General features: G+C 32.4%; 2 protein-coding genes across 10 annotated transcripts in view; one reads left to right on the top strand and one right to left on the bottom strand.

Moving 5' to 3' along the window:
* Positions 1-20,790, bottom strand: part of LOC118191423 (GDP-fucose protein O-fucosyltransferase 3-like) — a 143,799-nt gene that overhangs the window by 37,344 nt on the left and 85,665 nt on the right. The window contains exon 8 of one of the 2 annotated variants that reach the window (XR_015039684.1): positions 1,769-1,811. The exons of the other annotated variant lie outside the window; for it this stretch is intronic. The gene's annotated coding sequence lies outside the window, so the exon portion shown is untranslated. The remainder of the gene's footprint in view (positions 1-1,768; positions 1,812-20,790) is intronic. 2 annotated transcript variants of the gene reach the window in all.
* LOC118191457 (coiled-coil domain-containing protein AGAP005037-like) overlaps positions 1-20,790 on the top strand; it is a 769,544-nt gene that overhangs the window by 730,514 nt on the left and 18,240 nt on the right. For 7 of the 8 annotated variants that reach the window (XM_085811562.1, XM_085811561.1, XM_085811564.1 and 4 more), the window contains 2 exons: positions 3,200-3,239; positions 18,937-19,806. In XM_085811562.1, coding sequence (XP_085667688.1) covers positions 3,200-3,239; positions 18,937-19,806 — 910 coding nt within the window. The remainder of the gene's footprint in view (positions 1-3,199; positions 3,240-18,936; positions 19,807-20,790) is intronic. The other variant, XM_085811563.1, reaches the window with a different exon arrangement.

Here is a 20,790-nt window from a genome sequence, read left to right as displayed (position 1 = left end):
ACATTGCATTATTACTCTAGTTTTGATCTTATGTATTCGCGAACAATTTACAGCAGATGCTCGTCAGAAACAAAAATATAATTAGCTGCTTCGCCTTTGAAAAATGTATGATGTTTTCACAGAACTTTCCATCCTTTTCCTTTGCATTCTTAGGAATGTAGATAATTGTAACTTTGCGGGATTTTTTTTTCAAAACAAATATAAATAAATAAATAAATCTAAAAATATCTTGAATAATTTAAATAATTTAATTTATTCTATAATATTTTGCATCATAGATACGTACTCTAACATCTTTAATTCATTTTGCATTGTTAAGATTTATAATCGATATTCTTGATTCAGTTATTAATTTGAGCCATATTACTCAATAAACCTATAACTAACACTGCATTAAATCTAAATCATATCATAAATTAATGTAATAATCCAAGGTTTCAAGCTAAATCAACAACTGATACTAATCAGCTGATAGCTAAATCAACAACTGATAGCTAAATCAACAAAATTTCCAACCTCGTATATGGCAGTAATTTTAATTAAGTTGCTGGATGAGTCAGATAATAAGAAATCCATGTGTATATAAAATTCTTTCTGATGCCATTTTATTTTTGTTTCACTCTATTCTAAGTTCTTTTTAAAGAAGATTGACAGAACTATCACTTTACAATAACATCATTTTTATTGCCTTTTAAATAAAATTATTTTCTGAGGAATTATATGAAAATTACATATACATGAACAAATTTAAGCAATAACAGAATGTGTTATAATTAAAGAAAGAAATATATACATAACTGTGTGAAATATTTTGCCATAGTAAACACTTTTTCTTGTATTATTATGTAAGAATTACTACTGAAAATGCAATATGCGTAAAATTTACCTTTTTTTTAATTGTTGTTGTTGTTTTTCCTGTTGCCATATTGACGAAATATTTCGCAAGTAAAATTACACGCTTTTGTAATGCTATTCGCCGATCACTGTTGGGCAAAGCCTTGATCGCAAAATGCACTGGTAAAAGACTTTTTATGCAAGCATGTTTCTTTCTTTTTTCTTCACGCGGCTTTTTATCTTGCACCTTATGTTTCGCGCTGCACAAGCTTGGGCTTGCGGTGGTTACTTTGACATATCTAATTATCATGACTTATATCCACTTAATGATGGATTAGTTAATTGTTCCATAAACGTTTACGAGACTAATCATACTGTTTTAATAGTTATTTCAAAATCTTTATGCCTAATATAAGCATCGAGATTATTTTTTCCTTCAGATCATCCTCTCATTACAGGTAACGATTAGACCCAGAAATACAGATATTTATTGAAGATTTTCATGACAAAGTTATGTTCTAGTTGCAAATTAAAGGGCGTTTATTTTTCATAAAAATTTTTCGATTAGAAAATACTACAAACGACAATTCTTAAGAAATGTCTTCTTAGCTTTTAAAATATGTATACAAATTTTTAAACAACTTATGGTACTGTCTGTTCACGAGATGTTTCTGATTTGCATCATTTCAAAAGCCTTTAGAGTTACTAATCTCCTATTACTTACTGTTATTTCGCTGTGCATTGATGTAACAGTTTAATCTCTGCTATATAATTTCAAACTTGTTTTACAAAGCATATAAAAATGTATTTTTTAAGAAAGAAAACAAAATGTGTACTTTGGTTTCGAAACAAACTAAAAAATGCATAATCTAGTTGGATTAATTCGTAAATAGGAAACATTTAACACAACAAAACAAATGATGAGATAAATTACCTGATTTCTGTACACATTTCTTTAAAACGATGCCTGAAGAAACCTAAGATGTTTAAATACAAAAGAATTTACACTGATACTCTGTTTCCCAAACATAAAATGTATTATTACAGAATGATAACTTGGATAATGAAGTAAATTTTGAACAGAAATATTATTATCTTAATATAAGCTGAAACAGGCAAAGCTTAGGTAAAATCAAGTTACAAACATATTTTCTCTAAGTTCTGCAATGCATAGTAACTACTAAAATTAATGTTTTTCACTTCCATTGCCTTACTCCACGATTACAAGACAATAACTGTTTCTAGTTTATAGTTTAGACTGTCTCGAGTATTAATACTCTGCACTTTGTCTAATACTTTAGACATTATTTAAAATAATTTGGCTTAATTTTGCAGACCAAATTTGATGAAGTTTACATTTTTAATGAGGTTCATTTGAAAATGAGTTCTACGATTTAAATCAATCAATTTTCTAAGCTTAATCTGATGTTTTTATTAAGACTATTAATTATTATTTTGATTAATTTATTAAAGACTTTATTATTTATCATAGTATTAATTAATACTTTAATTATTTTATTAAAGACATTATTATTTATTAGATTATTAATTATTACTTTAATTAATTTATTTTATTTGCATGCTTTTTTAAGTACTACAGTTTGAGAGCATAATTTTAATTTGAAAATTATTAACAGGAAAAGTCGAGCTGTTTAATATTTTACTTTGATTGCATAAATATTCGTAATTGCTGAATAATCTAGAAAATACTAACAGAACTTCAGCGATGTGTAGGAAAAGTAAAAAATAGTATATAAAGCTATTGTTGCTATCAATAAAGATTACCTTTTTTACAGTCTTCTACATAATAATGCACAAATTTCTTTTGTTGAAATTATATCAAATCTAATACTCTGCAGAAATACATTTTAGTTGCATTCATTGCCACAAATTCTGTATTTTAGGAAAAAAACATTAGATATTCCGCTTTATCTTATCATTTATTTATGCATTTTAATTATAGGTCAATGCTATATTTTTTTAAAAATTGAATTCATTATCTAGAAGAAGAAATTTGTATGAATTTTTCTTTAGAAATTATCATAAATGTTTCATTAATTAATTAGCATTCTCTTTTTTAAGCAATGGTTAGACATTCTGTATACTATTAATATAATCTTAATTAATATAATCGACTATGGTAAAACAATGTCATTTTTGCAAGTAATAGTAAAAGATATTGTCAGGGTAACCACCGACTTGCAACCGAGCTATGTTTGATTTAAGCTCAAAAGCATGCACGTTCTGTTGTTCTCTATGATTAGTAGTAAAATTGAATCAATAATGATTTTTTGCCTTTCATTGACTGAAGTTTTGAGAACAAATTTTTGAGCGGGATTTTTTTACTTTTTTTGCCCCCATGCAGCATGTGGAGAGGTTATTCAACCCTCGGATGGGCTGACCAGGTTGGTTCTCAACACTCCTCTTCTAGTCCGATGGAGTACCTGGGAAACCACATGGATACAGTCACATACTACTAAAATAAAGCCGGAAAAATAAATGTCTTCTAGGAATATCTAGAAATTGCGAGAAACTGGTTTCGGAATGAAGATTTATATACGAAACGGCACAAGTTGTTAAAAAATGTTGTGATTAATAAATACTTTTTTAAATGCGTAATAAATGTTAGGTAAATCATTCCTAGACTAATACCATTCGAAAGAATTTATCATTAACGCTCCAATAAAGAAGATTCGTTTTATGAATTATTGAAATGTAAACTTGCTATTTAGTTCACTGTAAGTCCGCAGCAAATACTCGTGTCACTGATAATTTGATAGATTTAAGTTCATCTTACCATAAAACATTACAAATATAATACAAAATTATATTTTACAAGTGGATATTTAATATATTATATAATTATAAATTATAAACAAATTACATTTTACAAATGGAATAATGATAAAACATTTATACTTCATAAATGGATTTTTTATATACTATATAATTATAAATTATATTTTACAAATGTAATAAAAATAAATTATATTTTACAAATAAATTATAATAAATTACATTTTACAAATGAAAATTTTAGCTACTTATTTTTCGTCAGAGTAATAACTTCCCCTTGAAATATTTTGTTATAACTGTTATTTCGACGTTTTATAAATACAGATTTGCTTTTAAAAATATAAAATATAAAAAACTGAATATTTAGCTCTCTTGAATCAGGGATAAAAATCGTTATATTTTTTTAGTATAAAAAATTTATCACTGCTTTTTTGCTTCCGTAAAATTTGTTTTCTGTTCTTATCCACTTGAAAAAGCTATTTACTTGAGTAAATTGTTAATAATTAATAAAGAAAGGGGTTAATAAGCATTTTTTACCTTGTTACCTTATTCATATTCTTTTGCCTCTAGCGTGCAATGTGTATATACTTGTCGCATTAACTTACAACGACAAAAGAAATACGCAAATAATAAAATTGTTTATATTTCTGATGAACAGTAGGCGTAAATCAATGTAAAAATACGAAAATCTCATCATATATTTCAGATTCTGTGTTAAGTGAACTTAAAACTCAATTTACTTTAATTTAAAAGGCCAATATTAATGTCAAATATCTCTTCTGTCACTGATGAATAATGTCAAAGAAAAATTAAATATCAACACATAGACCTCAAAACTGTTATAAAAATAATGCACAACCTTAAACACAATAATAATAATACACATTAACTAATTCGTAATTCAGCCAAATTTTGGCTGATCTTAGAAAGAATACTTAGTCTTAGAATAACACAAAGGTCATTATTAAAGAAAAATACAAATCATATGTAGAATTTAAAACTATATAAAACTATTAATGTGTTATGTTTCCTCTTGATTTCTCTTAAGAGGCCACTGTTTATTTTTTTCCATACTGTAGTGTAATCACAATTTCAGATACGATGTCATGTCCTTTTGTAAATTTACTATCATCATTTCGGTCTACCTAAAAAAATCGTGAGCGGGTTTTTTTTCTCCCCCTCCATCTTGTGCCGTTTTTCATCATCTTAACTTTTATTCAAATCGCATATGAAAATATTTTCTGTGAAATGTATTAAAGTGGTTTCTTTTGTGCTCTGTCAGTTATTTACCTAAATAAACTGTCCCCTTCAGTATTTAAATATTACATCATTCCAAATAAATAGATCAATGATAATGTTTATAAGTTTCTTATGCCCCTTAGGCTATGAAGAAAAAGTTTAATGCTGTAGGGCAAGTGGAATTAATGAAAAATTCTTTTGCATATTGTATTGTTTAGTATTATTGATTTAATATATTATGCAGTCATTTAAGCCTATGAACCCCTCATTTACTAAATTAGCACATTTTATTAGTTTATAATCTAACAGTTACCATTTTGTGATTAGATTGTGTGTATTATAAGCCTATGTAAATGGAAAGTAATTAAACGCCATATGATGCACTGAGAGCGATCCTAAACAAGATTATTGCAAATAATTTAACTGTATTTAGAAATTAAAAAGAGGGGTAAATATATAATTCAAATTCAGCATCTAAAATGCAATTTTGTAGAGTTTCATCTTACATTCAAGAATGCGTTTCTTCAGCTGAGCGAATCATGCCATATTTTTCGATACAGAATACATTCAAATTAAAAAATTAATTTGAACTATTTCGTTCCTGGTTCTTTATTTTCTGTTACTGGATTAAGCTCGTTGCATGGATACTTTCGAGATGTTTCTAATGTCAAACATTAATACCGAGGTGCTTCTCTTTAGGAATTTTTCTACAAGAACATCCCTTCCAAGATTGATAGCTCTGAAACCAGTGTAATTTTGTTTAAATTAAAGAAACATTCTAATTCAGTTCATTACAAATTCATTCTTCATATACTTTAGTTCATTACGAATACGATTTCAAAAATACTATTTTCAGATATTTATATTTATAATATTAGCATATCGTTCATTTCATTAAATAATGAAAGTAAACATCTCATTAAATAATGAAATTAAACATTAAACAATTGAAATGAAACATTTCGTTAAAAATCTTTATGTTTTTAAACAAACTATACGTAGTAGCTTCCCACACCCATCAAACACAGGCCTATTGTCACTTAATTATTACTAACAAGTATATTTTACAATAAATTTAATTGGTCTTTTGAACTAATTTCAAATTTACTAAGATAATAGCTCTTTCATAAAAGCATAATAGCTATTTCATAATAGCTCTTTCATAAAAATTTATCAATTGGACAACTTAATAAGTATAATTATTTAAGAAGCACTGTACAGGTTTTTATTTCAAATGTATTTAATTTTAATAAATTTTATTTTTATTTCAATTTATAACTTCCACCTCCGACGTTTTTTCTTTTTTTAGATGTTACAGTTGTAACTAAAGGTCTGTTTAGCAGAAATAACACAAACAAAAATACTTCTTAATCCTAAAAGTTTCACTATCTACTTTAAAAACCAAACTAAATTTCTTGGTATTTGTGGGCTACTTATTGGTGTCTAAGATAAAACTGATTTCCAACCGCTATTTTCTTGTCTAGTCTAAAACGTTTTCAAAAGAGTGCTGTACGATCATACATAATTTTAAGTATTGATCCCCCATAAATATCTCGCAGAGCACCTTTAAAAATACACTTCATTTTTTTCTCCAATCTTTCTTTTTAATTTTATAGTTTTCAGTTATAAGTATCAATAAAAGAAATGGTTATAACATGCGTATCAAAACAAATAAGAATTCGATACACACCAAATGATTCGTTGTATTTTCTCTTGTCCGTAATCAAATATGAGAGCATTCTAATATGCTAATTTTATGAGTTTTATTTCACAATCTTAATTTCGATCCATGTAATGTTTCTCTTTCGTTTCCATGTAAGTAATTTGATATCATACATGATTACCTATATGACTAAATATAAATTCACTCACATTTTAAAATAAACATATGAGAGCAAAAATTAAGTAATTAAATATTATATATAATTATTTACATGAAAAATATAAATTTTTTAATATTTCAAAACAAATATATGAAAAAAAGTTCTATACTTCCAATAATATTCATTTAGAGATTGCTAAATGATCTTACCCATATGGCATTTTATTATCATTACTTTTGTCACTTGATATGATAAAAATGAGAGGATATAATGGACTGTACATTAAAATTTTCTAAATTGGATTTGTTGTAATTTAATAATTATAACACTTACTAAAATATTTCTTAATAATTTTATTGAATTTCTTTGTAGTGTGATGTAGCCGTTCCTCAATAGACACTAATGCCGGCTAGCTTTAAAAGGATTTATTAACAGAGCACACAGGAACGGTTACAAACAAAAGAAATATACATAAAAATGAAACATATACCAAATGGAACATCAAACATTGAGAATAACATAACATAGTAAGCTATCATCATGGCGGCTGGAGGTTGACTGACGTTTTTTCATATCGCCACGAGATGGCGTTTAAATAAAATAGTTCGGTTACAGTTCGTGACATGAATAAAATAGTTCAATTACACTTAAATAGGTCTGTTACATCCTCCCCCTCTGACTTCGTAGACGTCTCGGCAAGAAGTCAGGAACTGACTTTTGTCTACTTTGTGCAGCGGGCGGAGAATCAGATGAATGGGCTCCAGTTTGACAAGCAGGAAATTTAGCGTCACCTGCACCTAGTGCAACAGGTGCAGATTCGGGTGGTATTACACGTTTCGGGCGTCCTCTTTTCTTTAAGGGAACCACTGGAGTTACACGAGCTGAGTTTTGAAACTTATTTCGATCTTGATATGGATTCAAGGCTGAAACATGATACTTGCCGAGAATTTTGTCTGGTTCATGAGGATCGGTAATATCATAAGTGGTTGGAAATCTTGTAGTCACTATCACATAAGGACCATCTCTCTTCGGCATGAATTTAGCAGTTTTCTTCAGTGGACCTTTGCTGATTGTGTGGAGGGTGACCCAAACTTTATCTCCAGGAACGAATTTCGGTGTTTCTCTTCGTTTTCTGTCAGCATAACGTTTCTGTTTATCTTGATGCAATTCGACTCTTTCTCGTACCTGTTGTACATTTCTTGCAAAACGTTTCAAATATGGAGTAATTTCGGGAACAAAATTATCGTTCTCAATTACGGCTTTTATATCATGCTTTACATCATCTAAGGTTCGTAACTCTTGTGCAAATTGAAGAAAAGCAGCAGAATGTCCAGTTGAATCACATTTGGATGTATTCAAAGCAAACCTTATTAATGGCAGTTTATCCTTCTATGACTGATGGTCGTTACCAACAAGTATTGCTAAACGTGGTTTCAGATCTCTATTCTTCATTTCAACTGGGTTAGATTGTGGGTGATAGACAGGAGTAAGACTTTGATCAATGTTCAAGATATAGCATAGTTGTTGCATAACAGCACTAGTAAACTGGGTACCATTATCACTTATTATTTTCCTGGGTAACCCAAATCGAAGGGCGACTTCCTCCAAAAGAATAGTGGCACATTCTCTGGCCGTGGCTTCCTTTAAAGCAAATAGTTCTGTCCACTTCGTAGCACAGTCCTGCACAATAAAAATCCATTTTTCACCAGACGGTGTTTCAGGAAGGGGACCGAAAAGATTAATTGACAAGGTCTCAAAACGTTGAGCATAGACTGGAGTTTGAAGTAAACCAGATGGCTTTTGATTAGTGGCTTTATAACGACAGCATTCGAGACAGCTTTTGACATATTCTGCTATATCCTTTCTCATTCCAACCCAGTAGTATCTTTTTGCTATTCGATAAAATGTTCCTTCAGATCCATAGTGACCGGCCGTTGGCGAATCATGATATTCTTTCAAGATATCTGCTTTTCTTTTTTGAGGTATAACTAGTTGAGTTTCTTCCTCTTCTGAATCAGGGGAATATCGGTACAAAACTCCTCTGTTCATAACGTAGCCTCTTCCAGTCCAAGTTGCACAGTCTGCTTCTTTCTCTGGACTCTCAAAAGTTTCGATGATCTTCCGAAGATCATCATCTTCTAGCTGTGATTGTCTTAATTCTGCAGGGCTAATAGTGGGGATTTCGACAGAGACAGCACATACTTGACAAGAATCTGTACTTGAGTGTTCACAAATAGGACGAGACAATAGATCAGCAATAAAGTTCAATCGTCCAGGAATGTAATTGATAGTCAGATTGTAGGATTGGATTTGTAAGGCCCATCTTGCGAGCCTACCAGTTGGTGACTTTAAAGACATCAGCCATTTCAATGGTTGGTGGTCAGAGGTGATTGTGATAGACTGGCTTTCAACATATCCTCTAAATTTGTTGAGTGCCCATACTACTGCTAAGGCTTCTTTTTCTATGGTGGAATAGTTTCGTTCTGATGCAGTCAGCAAGCGGCTGGCATATTCTATAGGGTGTTCTTCATTTTTCTCCCCTTGTAGCAACACTGCTCCAATGGCTACATTGCTAGCATCTGTGCGAATGATAAAAGGCTTCGTTCCATCAGCTTGCTTAAGAATCGGCGGATTAATTAATTTGGATTTCAGCTCTTGGAAAGCATTTTCTTGTTGTGCTTCCCACTTCCACAGCGCTTTCTTCTTTGTTAAATCCGTTAACGGTTTGGCTATTTGAGAAAAATTTGGAATATATCGACGATACCAGGAACACGTTTGTACGAACGATTGCACTTGCTTAACAGTTTTCGGCGATGGCATGTCTGCAATGGCAGCAGTCTTATGTGGATCAACAGCTATACCATGCTTAGTAATGTAATGCCCTAAATATTTCACTTTTTCACAACAGAAGTGGCACTTCTCACGATTAGCATTGAGCTTGAATAACGATAGACGTTGGAAAACTTGTTCTAAGTCAGAAAGGTGCTTTTCGAAGCTAGATGACAGCACGATGATATCATCTAAATATGCCAAAGCAAACACATTATTAAGTCCAGAACGGAACCTATCTATCAATCTAGAAAAAGTGGCAGGAGCATTTCTCAATCCGAAGGGCATTCGGGTAAATTTATATGTACCAAAAGGGCAAACAAAAGCAGTCTTATTTTGATCTTCTTCAGCTACTCTCACCTGATGATAACCGGATCTCAAATCAATAGTTGACATATAAGGTGTCGGTTTTGCTTCACTCAACAAATCATCTATACGTGGCAAAGGATAAGTGTCTGGAACGGTTTGAGCATTTAGGTTACGATAATCAATGCATAACCGTACTTTTCCATTTGCCTTGGGAATCAGAACCACAGGAGAGGCATAGGGGCTTTCACATTCTTTTATGATACCTTGTTTTAGAAGGGAATCAAGTTCCTTTTTCAACAGTTCTTTCTTACTTGGGCTAATCCGATATGGAGGGACTGAAACAGGGGGGCTGTTTCTTGTGTTAATATAATGTTCAATGAATGGAGTGGCTTCTCCCCCTACTTTGAAGACAGTGTGATATTTGTTAAGCAATGTATCAGTTGCAAGCCGTTGGGCTGTAGTTAATTGTTGTCCTTCGTTTTCTCGTAGTTGGCAGTTGTTTACAACAACTGGGCTTTCTTCCAGTACTTGGGATTGATGAGGTTTCACGAAGCTATATTTTCTTCGAGGTTCATCAGAAAAATTCCACTTATTTTCAGCAAGATTTAAAACAATTTTAGCTTTTTGAAGAAAGTCAATTCCTAACAGAGTCGAGCTATTTTTGGCATCAGGCAATACAAGGAGCGGAGTTTTGAACTCTCTGCCTTCGAGAATAATTTGTTCGGTGCGAAGTACCTCTTTTTCAGATACCAAACCATCAGCGAAAGACACCTCTAGTGTTGTCTTTTCAAATACTGCATCTTGTTTTTGCAGAATATGATAGAGGGATTCACTTGCAATTGAGTGACTAGCACCAGTGTCGGCAAAAGCTGTACCGGAAACACCACCAAAACTAATTGGAAATACAGCAGTCCGAGTGGAAGATAAACAGGATCGGATTTGGATAGTGCCAAAATTTGATGAATTTGAAGTCTTTGGGGGGTTACAGTCTGGACATTTAGACTTGATAAAACCAGTTTTTCCGCACCCATAGCATGTTAAAGGAGGTCGCTTTTCCTCTGTTTGTTGCTGAACACGATTTGAAAAGGTTTTATGAGTTCCCTGTATGTCACTTGTTCGATTTTCTACTTTGTGTTTGGATGGATTAGTCGGTTTGTAAGAATAGATCCGCCTGCCAGGAAGTTCAGTTTTATAGTTCGTATTTTTAACACGTACAGCTTCATAATCATCCAATTTCTGTACTAATTCAGATGAACTCTTTATTTTTCCCCAAGTATCAATAAAATGCTCCTTAACGTCACTACTGACTCTTCTTTTAAGCTGATCCGTCAGGACCAAGTCTTTGAGTGATTCAAAGTCTGTAACATCGAGACTATGGAGCCACTCTTCGAGATAATTGTTTAATTCGTAAGTAAAATCTTTCCATAAAGACCCAGGGTGTTTTTGGTGTGTAGTAAGTTTAATTCGAAATGATTCAGCATTTAATTTGAATTTTTGTAGCAGAATCTTCTTGATGTAAGAATAATCTTCTAATTTGTCTTTTGGTTCTCTTAAAATAATTTGCGAAATGTCTATAGGCAGAAGAGGTAGGAGATGAGTGATGTAATCTATTTGTTTTATATTAACTTTCTCACATTGTCTTTCAAAAATTTGCAGGTAGGTTGCAATGTCAGAAGTTCCTGCAAATTTAGGGATTAGGTGTTGAATATTTGTTTCAGATGCTGCATTTGAAGCAAAGGCGGCATAGTTAGGGTTTGAGTTAGCAGCTGCCAGGTTTATTTTTAAACGTTCCAATTCTAATAAAAGTTCTTGTTCTTTTCTTTGACGTGTCTCCAGATCGTTGCTTTCACGTTGTTTTTGTTGTCTAGTTTCGATTAAAGTTTCCAGAAGATTCCTGGTAAAAGCCTCATCATAAGTGTCAGAACTGACAATAAGATCTTTAAGATCTATTACTCGCATAGTGTCGTTTACAGTGAAACCCAGTTCTGCAGCGAGAGTTTTTAAATCCTCTTTTCGTGCTTTGGCAAGGTAAGCCATAATTATATGAGAGGTCAGGGGGGAGGGAAAAGATGAAGTTGAATTTGTTGCTATTTCGATTTTATTCACAATACAGTATTTTAGAATTAATAATTATACCTTTAAGTAAAATGTATATACCCCTATTAAACAGCATGTATGAATGTAAACAATGTTACTCGTACATTTATATACCACAATTAAACAGTATTTATAAATGTAAACAATAATAATCACAAAGTTTATTATTTCGGAGTCGTAAAAATATCATAAAATGCCCTCATAAATTCAACTTGTATCAAGAAAATAACATATAATAAATTGCTCAAAAATTGTTTACTACTTAGCAAAACATACAAAAACATAGATAAATGTCTTACCATAAGCTTTTATATTTAAGCTGAATTCTTCGAAATCTTAATCCTAACAAAATATTAAGCTGATTAAGCAACACACAGTTAACTCTTTTACTTTATTTAAATAGTCATTCGATTTTATTCATAATTATTTTCTTTCGCTTCAAGAAATATTTTTTAAGACATGCATTCATTAAAGGAAAACAATCGTATTTTCTTAAAGTATTATACTATAATCATTTTCTCAAAATGTTCGTCGAAAGATAAATCAACAAGTACAATATTTTATTTTATGTAGAATAAAACATTTAATAAGGAACAACAGCACTCAAAGGAAATAAAAATAATAAAAGATTTGACGTAAACACATCATAAATCATCGCTAGTCTAAACATTTCCGCGGGGGGGGGGGGAAACATCTGCTGCTGTATGCAGAAGCGAAACTAATAAATTCTAATGAACAACGTCCATGAATATATTCAAAATTTAACATCAAAACATGTATTCAGTGAAACAATATTATCTACAAATTAATTTAATATGCGCATTAACATTTTAAAATAACGCGCATTAACATTTTAAAATAACAAATTACAATTCAAGAAATAACGTTTGGTTAACAGAAAGCCGTTTGCTTTCGTTTAGTACTCTTATGTAGTCTCAATAAATGAGATTTCAGTAAAGAATTTATATTTGCTTTAAGAAGCAGCTTATAATAAACAATCAGTTTAAAAGAACTTTAAACTCAGATTAAACGATAATGTAAACGAAACTTATCTTTTCCGTTGAAATTGTCCAGTTGATGATTCGATGTGCTAGCAACACGGTATGACAATTTTAATTCCAGAATTGGTTTCCAGAATATTTGACCAGTAGTCCACACCTGAAAAGAAACTGAGCCGATCTCCAGCAACTAAAAGTTAAATTCGGGAGTAAGAGCTTGTTAAAGCCAAACAGAAATTCTAAACATTTTGTTGCGCCATTTTGGATTCAAATTTAGTTAGGCGCCAATGTGATGTAGCCGTTCCTCAATAGACACTAATGCCGGCTAGCTTTAAAAGGATTTATTAACAGAGCACACAGGAACGGTTACAAACAAAAGAAATATACATAAAAATGAAACATATACCAAATGGAACATCAAACATTGAGAATAACATAACATAGTAAGCTATCATCATGGCGGCTGGAGGTTGACTGACGTTTTTTCATATCGCCACGAGATGGCGTTTAAATAAAATAGTTCGGTTACAGTTCGTGACATGAATAAAATAGTTCAATTACACTTAAATAGGTCTGTTACAGTAGAGTATTTAATTATTCCTTCATAATAGCTAACAACATAAAAAAAATTATGTAATCTTACTGTATACAAAAATTTGAGAAATGCGTTTAAAATTCTCAATATAAGTAATTTCAGTATAAGTATTTCAAAATGAAAACATATCTAAAAGGTACAAGCTTTATATGATGCATTTCTAGCACACACCCGTATATTCCTTAAAGGAGCGGGTCGTGCTTTCCTAAATAAGCGACTGTAGTACTGAATATCTGACTGAATAAATTGTAGTACTGAATATCTCACTGAATAAACTGTAGTACTGAATAAAACACTCGAACTTAATTACATCTTTTTTATTGAACCTTAGTTTAAAGCTCAACATTTATTTTAACTTTAATTTAAAGCTCAACATTTTCCAATTACTCACAGAGAAGTTACATAGAGTTTAATATAGAAAAAAGATATTTTCCTTTTATTTTAAAATACGTTAAAATCTAGGATCTGTATTTTGTTCAAAGCAATGAAACTAAAATTTGAAGTAATCGATGTTATACTACATGGGTGGCCAACCTGCGGCTCGCGAGCCGCATACGGCTCTTTGAAGGATTATTTGTGGCTCTCGATAAATATACCGAGTTCCCTTTTCATTTTTGTGTTATTATATTTTAAAAGATTATTATCGTTCTGTATGTGTTTCAAAATGTCTTTTAAATTACTGACAACAAATATGAAAGACTAAGTGCAACGTTGTAACAAATTTCATTTCCGTTCAAGTTAAGAATGATGTAGGCCCACCAGCGGCCGAGCGGTAAAGTCGCTGAACACTGGTAGTTCGATCCGAGGTTTAAATCCCGCGAACAGGCTGGCTGCATGGGTGTTTTTGTGGTTTTCCCCATGTGTAACGTGTATACGAGCCAGTTTCCCTTAGAAAGTCCTCCACGAAGGCATCCCTCCTCTTAGGCAGATAGCCCTCGAGGCTCTGCCATAATCACACGTATACACACTAAGAATGACGTAACTCATCGAAAACTGCGCAAACGAACATAAACAGTGGCGTAACAGTTCCGTTCATCGGATTTTCTTCCCCTTCGACTGCCTCGTGAATTATGAGACGTGAATTTATTTGTAGTATGTAACACGTGCTTTTATTGTTTTAATAACACAAAATTTGTATTTTTCTAAATTTCTTTATTTATTTCCATTTCTTTTAAAAATATGACGATAGAGAACGAAAATTAAAAAAAAGAAAATACAAGCAAGAAAATAGAAGTTTTAATACTGATTGGGAGGAGAATTTCTTTTTTATTGACAATAACGGAAAATCATTATGTGTTATTTGTAATTCTACGGTCGAAATTTATAAAGCTAGCAATTGACTTCGACATTATGAAACCAATCATCCTCAGGTTTCTAATTAGTATCCAGCAAATTCCAAATTAAGATCAGATAAACTTGCTTCTTTAAAATCAAATTTAAATACACAACAGTCAGTTTTGATTACCTTTAACATTCAAGCTAATCATGTGGCTGAAGCCAGTTTTGTTATTGCCTGGAATATTGCTCGTGCAAAACGCCCGCATGGAGAGGGAGAGTTTATTTAAAAAAAACTTGGAAGATGTACTTAAAGTTTTAAATCCAAATAATACAGCACTGCACAAAGTTGTTTCGCAAATTCCCATCTCGAGACACACAACCAAACGACGCATAACTGCAATTAATACATCTCTTGAATATAATTTTTAAATGATTTGAAGAACTGTATTACATTCAGCTTATGAATCGACAGATATCACAGATCTTCCTCAACTGGCAGTTTTCATACGTTTTGTTTCACCTGACTTCGTTGTTAAAGAAGAATTATTAGATTCAGTAGCACTTCAAGAGTCACCCCGCGGTGTCGGTACTAAAAATGAATTAAATTCCATAATGTAAACTTTTGTAGTGCCTCTTAATAAACTCGTTAGCATTGCAACTGATGGAGCTCCAATGCTGGGTAAAAAAAAAAATCGGTCTTATTGGGCTTTTAAGAGATGATCCTCAAATTCCACAATTCATGCCGATTCACTGCATAATTCACCGAGAACATCTCGTTACAAAATATTTAAAATATCCTGACGTTATGAAAACAGGGTTACATATTGTAAACTACATTCGCATCAATGCAAAAAATCATCGACAAATCAACAAGTACCTTGAAGAATTAAAGGACGAACTTCCAAATAACATTAATTTCTTTTCCATTGTTAGATGGTTATCAAGATAGAACGTATTAAATCGATTTGTATATTTGTTTAATGCGATAACTGTATTTCTAAAAGAAAAGGAAATAACCTGTTCAGAATTAAGCAATGGCGAGTGGTTACAAGACTTAATGTTTTTGACTTACGTCATGGAACATTTGCAAACACTGAATTTACAATTGCAGGGAAAAGATAAAATAATATCTGAATTCTCACAGTGTATATTCAGTTTTCAAACTAAATTATAACTTTTTCAAAAGGACATTAAAAATAAAACATTTTGTCATTTTCCTCGAATTAAAAAAGTTTGTTCCTATATTAAAGAAGAAAAACTCAACGAGTATGTAAAAAAGCTAGAAGGAATATTAACGGAATTCCAAAATAGATTTCAAGACTTGAAATATTTTAAATCGTCTCTTGATTTTTTTTCTGAATCCATTTGAAGTTAACATAATTCAAGGTGAGTTTTCCATTTCCAATATAGTTATGATCCGAAAAGCATCTGGAGAATTAAAATTAATAGACATGCAAGAAGATCAAGCTCTACAATTAAAATATAAGTCGACTCCGATTACTGAATTTTGGAAATTTGTACCAGAATCAAAGTATGCCGAATTAAAAAAGTCTGCCTGTCGAATTATTTCAATATTCGGAACAACGTACATATATGAATCATTTTATTCCACTTTAAAATTCGTGAAATCCAAAAACTGATCAGTATTAACTAACCAGCATCTCAAAGAATTACTGAGAAGTGCTGTCACCAATTATTCACCAAATTTAAAAAAATTATCAAGAAAAGTAAAACAAATGTGTTTAATTTATAATATTTTAAATTCAGTACACATATTTTATACTTTTATTTATATGTTTTCAATAATACATATCTTTTAAATACGTATTCAATTGCGGCTCGCGAAAAATTTCAAATTTTGAAAAACGGCTCGTACTATCAAGGAACTTGGCCACCCCTTTTATACTAAATACATTTCAATAATTTTAATAGGATTTAGTTTTAACAGCCAGATTTACAGTAGAATTTCCTATATTTAAATTAACTGAGACCATATACCATCTAGAGGATTAGATTACTTTTCCTGTGAGGCAAATATGCATATATTGCAATGCATAGTGAAAGAATTTTATCGCTGATGTATAAAATATATTTTACTATATTTTTGTATTATTAAATTAATAAATCAGTTGAAAACACGTGAATAAAATAAAGAGAATTTAAATTTTGCTTAAAAATAAGTTATTCAGATAATTACCGTCTCCCATATCTGGAGTTCTACTGCACTCGAAGTCAACGGCTGAATCTGTTACATCAGTGAATTTTGAAACGAACTTTTTTAATGCAATTTTATTCAAATATAACTGAAATTACGGAGTTTTTAAAGAATTTTGTAACATAAAGTTTAATTGTAAAGCCTACCAGGTTGCATGGTAACCTAAATATTAACATAAAAGCAGGGAATGTCGTAATGCAAATAAAATGCTAAAACTGTTTTAACTCATTCAAAATATAAAGCAATTTACTGCAGCTCCTAAAAGAGAAATATACAAATATACAATACTGTGAGCCCTCTTGCGAGTAAACTTCTTTCATAAGAATTAATATATTTTTTGAAGGAAATGGAGATTATTGAACAAAAAAAAATCAAGTAAATTAAATCCCAAAATTCTGATTTTGTTTTACAATTTTTGCATGAAGCAATGGCAAAATACTTAGAAACTTTAATTTAGCATAAGTTTCATGGCTCAAATTTTCGTTAACTATCAGTAAAACAAAATAATACTAACACATAAAAAAGACAAAAATTAAAACTTTCAATCTGCGGTTTTCAATGTAAATTTAATGTCATATGATATCTTCATGTTGTCCTCTAAGTCATATGAAAATTATACATGAAATTCTGGAGAATAGATGCTTATTGAGAGATATGGCAAACTACCATAAATAAAAGATCACTGCTATGAAACATGAGACGTTACACGCCATCTAAGGATCTAAGATATGCTATGTTAAAATTTAAGAAATTCAAATTCAAGTCATAAACAATGACCACTACCATAAATAAAAGATCACTGCTATGAAACATGAGACGTTACACGCCATCTAAGGATCTAAGGTATGCTATGTTAAAATTTAAGAAATTCAAATTCAAGTCATAAACAATGAATAAAAGCTGGGAACTGATCCGTCATAGCAAATGATAAAATATTTATCTTTCAGTAATGATGACACCATAGCACTTATGACATTTTTAAGGGAAATGTGCATTTTTAATTATGTGTTATATGGGAGACATTTTTGTAGCGATAACAGTACCCTTTGTACATAGTAAACTATCATCAGAACCAAACATTTACTATGATAATTAAATATTTAAATCTTTTGCAATAAAATAAGTTTCAATTTTATAACAGATCTGCAAAATGTTGTTTAGTCGATGCAAAGGTAACCTATGTGTACTAGAAAAACTAAACACAATTTTATATTTCATTAATATTAGATTTTAGCTCCGAGGTGGAGAAATGGGCGGAAAAGGGATGAATTTGTTGCTTTATAACAAAACTGATATTTGCAAACTTTCCATACTGATTTAGAAAAATAAAATATAAAAATATTCTTCGAAAGAACCTGGCTGCGAAAACAGAATCAGACTGCGAAAACGGAATTCAGTGAAATTACGTATTGGACTTTTAAATACATTCTAAATTGCCATTGCTTTTGCGTTTCTCCTAGCTTGCGCTTTTCTCCATTTCCTTAAATTCCATAAATTCTCAGCAAATAAGGAAAAAATTAACACCCCAAAGAGACTATGAAGAATTTTTTATATTACTTTTAATTTTTCACTGCAGTTATACGATGAATGGATTTAAAAATTAATTTCATTTAAACAAAAACTTATTTTTTGAAATAAAGCTATATTAACAAAATGAAAGATTGTTGAAAGATTCGCAATTCAGTTGCATAAGAGTTTTAAGTACCCGTGCTTTTCAGGTAAAAGAACCAGGTTCATCTAGATAGTTTCAATTTATTCCGTAGACTCAAATCGAATCGTTTGATTAATTTTGACATAGCTGAGCTCATCGAATTGTAGCAGCTGAAGAGAGACAAAACTCAGATAAATATCATATGGACGCATTCAGTGCATCATGCAGCGTTGGCAATGTCCTCGATTTAATTATTTCTTATCCTCGTGCAGCCGCGGGGAAGGGTGACGTCCTCCTTGAATCCTTTGCAGAGCCACAGCCTGGATGGAGGCACGCACACAGTGATCCATGTACCACCTGATGGACACACCAAACAGCAGACGGCGCTGGACGCCCTGCTGAGCGAATTGCAAACCTTTAACCTGCCAGCCGAGCAGAAGACGACACAGCGAGACAACATACCGGGTTTACTTGGGCCGCAGAGGCGGCTACCCTCCTATCCTAGTGCGGACTCCCCAGTCCGTTCCCCCATACACGGCATGCCCCAGGCGCGCTCTCCCACTGCTCTTGACCCGGGCGCAAAGACCTTACAGGTTACTCCTGTCACTAAAAGCCTGTCACCGACGCCTCAAGAGAGAAGGCCCTCACCGACTTCACAGCTGGCTGTGAAGAGCGCCCCGGAAGCAGTGGCCAAGAAAGTACCCCCTCCACCTCCGCCCCGTACAACCAGCCGTTCCCCCGTCACATCGCCTACCGAGACGGCGACAACGACAAAGCCTACGCCCTTGCGCTCCGCCCTTGCAACGCGCAGTGCTCCTCCTCAGCGCAGCAGCTCTGTTCCCACGCCTAGGGGTTCATCACACCCTACTCTTAGACAGACAGCTTCAACGCGAGCATCATCTCGTGAACGTCCTGATCCCCCTTCTGCCGCATCTTCTTCCTCAGCGCCGTCTGCTTCCAAGGAAGTCATCGTACGAACCTCAGCACTTACTGATGAACCACCACCCAGAGACCAACTCTCCAGCAACAGCAGCAGCAGTGAGAGCGTCAACTCGCAGGAAGGACTCCAAATGGCATTGCAAGCTGCGAAAGCCGAGCAAAGAAAGGTTTCACAGCAACTCAGAAACGAGCTGCAGGATGAGGTAAGTTTTAAATTAAATTAGATTTTCTGAATCAAATATTTTAATTTTTTACAAGTGCAAGAGTCATGTCAGCAAAATAGCACAGACAATAATATCTAGTATTCAACATTTTTTGGTATACTACCACTAACTGAGCATTGAGATAAGCTTTTTTAAAGTGGAGTCTTCTAATGAAAGCAATGCTTTAATGAGCTTGAAAATTACCAGAGGTTTATAGAAATCGTATCTTACTTAAAAAGAGACGAACACATGTTAATATCATTATCTAATTAGATTAAAATGTCTTCATTTCTTTTTTCCCTAACTCAGTTTCAAATATTTACTGAACTGCTCCCCCTAGTAAAAGTTCACTGCATTTTCAGTAACAGTTACTTGCTTTTAACAGATTACTCGAAAGTATTCACATTGTTGCAATTCGCTTTACAGGGTTAAAAGCATATTTTAAGTCCGGATCCTATAAACAGTTTTCTCTGAGCAGAGAGACAGTTGCATTAGTTTTTCTCCAGACCACAATACGATATTATGAAAGCGCAGCTATAGCGTGAATGAGCCTTTTGTGCTGAGAGGCGTGTTTATCAACCCTACATTTTGGTTATAACTGTTGTTGGTGAGATGAGTTCGGAACGCTAAAAGGCATATGTTGGAATCCTGATGAGTTAAAAAGAGTACGAACAATCCCTGATGCTTTAAGATCTGAAGGAAGGGAGTAGAGCTTCACAAGAACAGTTAAATAACTACAATTATAACCAACTTATTGCAAAACGCCATGCGCAATATTCATAATAAGTTACTGCATTGACGCCATCTCTCTATGAGCATTGGAAGTGCCATCATTTTCGTGGCTGGTATCAAACTGTGGGCCTTCTGGTTTGTTAGTAATTACTTTAAGGACTGGAATAAAAGAATGCTCCAATAATTCGGATTCTAAATGCGCCATGATTTTTTTCCAATAAAATGAAATCGCTAAGGTTTAAACTTTGAAAT

The sequence above is a fragment of the Stegodyphus dumicola genome, chromosome 2 (genome assembly GCF_044657685.1).
Source record: "Stegodyphus dumicola isolate Sdum_Otavi_A_Nest chromosome 2, ASM4465768v1".
Classification (NCBI taxonomy): Eukaryota; Metazoa; Arthropoda; class Arachnida; order Araneae; family Eresidae; genus Stegodyphus; species Stegodyphus dumicola.
The sequence above is the reverse complement of the archived record's forward strand: the minus strand, read 5'-3'. Positions and strand labels throughout refer to the sequence as shown.